The sequence below is a fragment of the Papaver somniferum genome, chromosome 9 (assembly GCF_003573695.1).
Source record: "Papaver somniferum cultivar HN1 chromosome 9, ASM357369v1, whole genome shotgun sequence".
Lineage (NCBI taxonomy): Eukaryota > Viridiplantae > Streptophyta > Magnoliopsida > Ranunculales > Papaveraceae > Papaver > Papaver somniferum.
In genome coordinates, this window is record NC_039366.1 from 180,181,217 (window position 1) to 180,183,309 (window position 2,093).

General features: G+C 34.8%; 1 protein-coding gene across 1 annotated transcript; it reads left to right on the forward strand.

The window, feature by feature from the left end:
* Positions 1-1,495: 1,495 nt before the first annotated feature.
* LOC113312932 (uncharacterized mitochondrial protein AtMg00810-like) lies at positions 1,496-1,858 on the forward strand. Its single transcript, XM_026561665.1, has one exon. The coding sequence runs from the start codon at positions 1,496-1,498 to the stop codon at positions 1,856-1,858; it is 363 nt and encodes a 120-aa protein (XP_026417450.1).
* The last annotated feature ends 235 nt before the right edge of the window (positions 1,859-2,093 follow it).

Below are 2,093 nucleotides of genomic sequence, written 5' to 3' on the forward strand. Positions count from 1 at the left end.
ATTACACCTCAAGCAAATGGTGTAGCCAAGAGAAAGAATATAAATATTGAAGAAATGGCAAGAGTGATGCTTCACAATAAAAACCTACCATTAACCTTCTGGGGGGACTGGGGGGAAGCTGTTTTTACAACATGTTACCTTATAAATAGAGTCTATTTAAGATCTAAAACTCTTAATACTCCTTATGAGTTATGGTATGGAAGAAAACCCAATCTAAGTTATTTAAGGGTTTTCGGAAGCAAATGTTATATTCTCAAAGACAGAGAACATGGAGGAAAGTTTGATTCCAAAAGTGATGAAGGAATCTTTCTAGGCTATGATTCTGATAGCGTGCTTTCCGGGTATATAACCTGAGGACAAAAGTCATGATGGAAACAATTAACGTGGTTATTGATGACATTAGCGATTTCAGTCAAGACAATCATATTTCAGAACTACCTCCCTCTGAAACTGTTATCAAAGAAAAACATACTGAAAAAGAACCATCAATTGTTCCTCTAGTTAGTGACACTGATGATAAAGATGACAATGAAAGTATTTTTGAACAACCCAATGATACCGAAAATATTGTCCAAAAACCAGCTAAGTGGGTACATCAAAGACATTCTTCTGAAGATATCATTGGAGATGCCAATGCTAGAGTTATGACTCAAAGAGAACTTCAAAATGTATGTCACTACACATGCTTTCTATCTTCAATAGAGTCGAAAAATATTGAAGAATCTCTCAGTGAACCTTCCTGGGTAAACTCAATGCATGGAGAACTTAATCAGTTTAAAAAATAATAAGTATGGGAACTTGTGCCTAAGCCAACAGGAGTAAACATTGCCGGAACAAAGTGGATCTACAAGAACAAGTCAGACGAATTCGGAACAATTGTCAGAAACAAAGCCAGACTCGTTGCTCAAGAATATTCTCAAATTGAAGGTATTGACTTTGATGAAACTTTTGCTCATGTTGCTCGTTTAGAGTCTATTAGATTACTACTTGCTTATGCTTGCCATCTTAAGATTAAACTCTATCAAATGGATATTAAATCTGCATTCCTTAATGGAGATCTAAAAGAAGAGGTATTTGTTGCTCAACCAAAAGGGTTCGAAGATCCATTATTTCCTGATCATGTCTTTAAGCTCAAAAATTCCTTATATGGTCTAAAAAAAGCTCCAAGAGCATGGTATGATAAACTAAAATCCTTTTTTCTTCAAAAAGGATTCTCTAGAGGAGGTGCTGATAAGACACTTTTCACCAAATAGAATGGAAAAAATGTTCTTATAACTCATATATATGTAGATGACATCATCTACGGATCCACCTCAAAATCTCTAACAGATGAATTTCTGAATCTTATGAGTGGAGATTCGAAATGAGTAATGTTGGAAAATTATCATATTTTCTTGGTTTGCAAATACAGCAACAAAAAAACAATATTATTCTCTCTCAAGAAAAATATGCAAGGAATTTGGTTGAAAAATTCGAATTAAAAAGTGCAACTCCTATGGCGACTCCGATGCCAATTACCGTAAAACTTCAATCAAATCCAGGAGAAAAATCAGTATATCAAAAATTATACATATCTATGATAAGAAGCTTGCTTTACTTGACTGCAACAAGACCAGACATAGCTTTTAGTGTAGGATGTTGTGCAAGATTTCAAGCAGATCCCAGAGAATCACATCTAAAAGCTGTAAAACGAATAATACGATACGTTAATGGTACCATGGACTATGGTTTATCATATTCTATGGATACGAACAACAATATCGTTGCCTACTCAGATGCTGATTGGGAAGGATGTGTAGAAGACCGAAAAAGCACCTCTGGCGGATGCTTCTATGTTGGGAAAAATCTTGTAGCCTAGCACAGCAAGAAACAAAATTCACAGTCCTTGTCGACATGTGAAGCAGAATATATTGTTGCTGGTACATGTTGTACTCAACTTTTGTGGATGAAACAAATGCTCATTGACTATGGAATAAATATTTCAACTATGAGCATATTGTGATAACTCAAGTGCTATTCGCTTGACTGAAAATCCAGTTGAACATTCTCGTACTAAACATATAGATATTAGGTATCAGTTTATTAGAGAATTA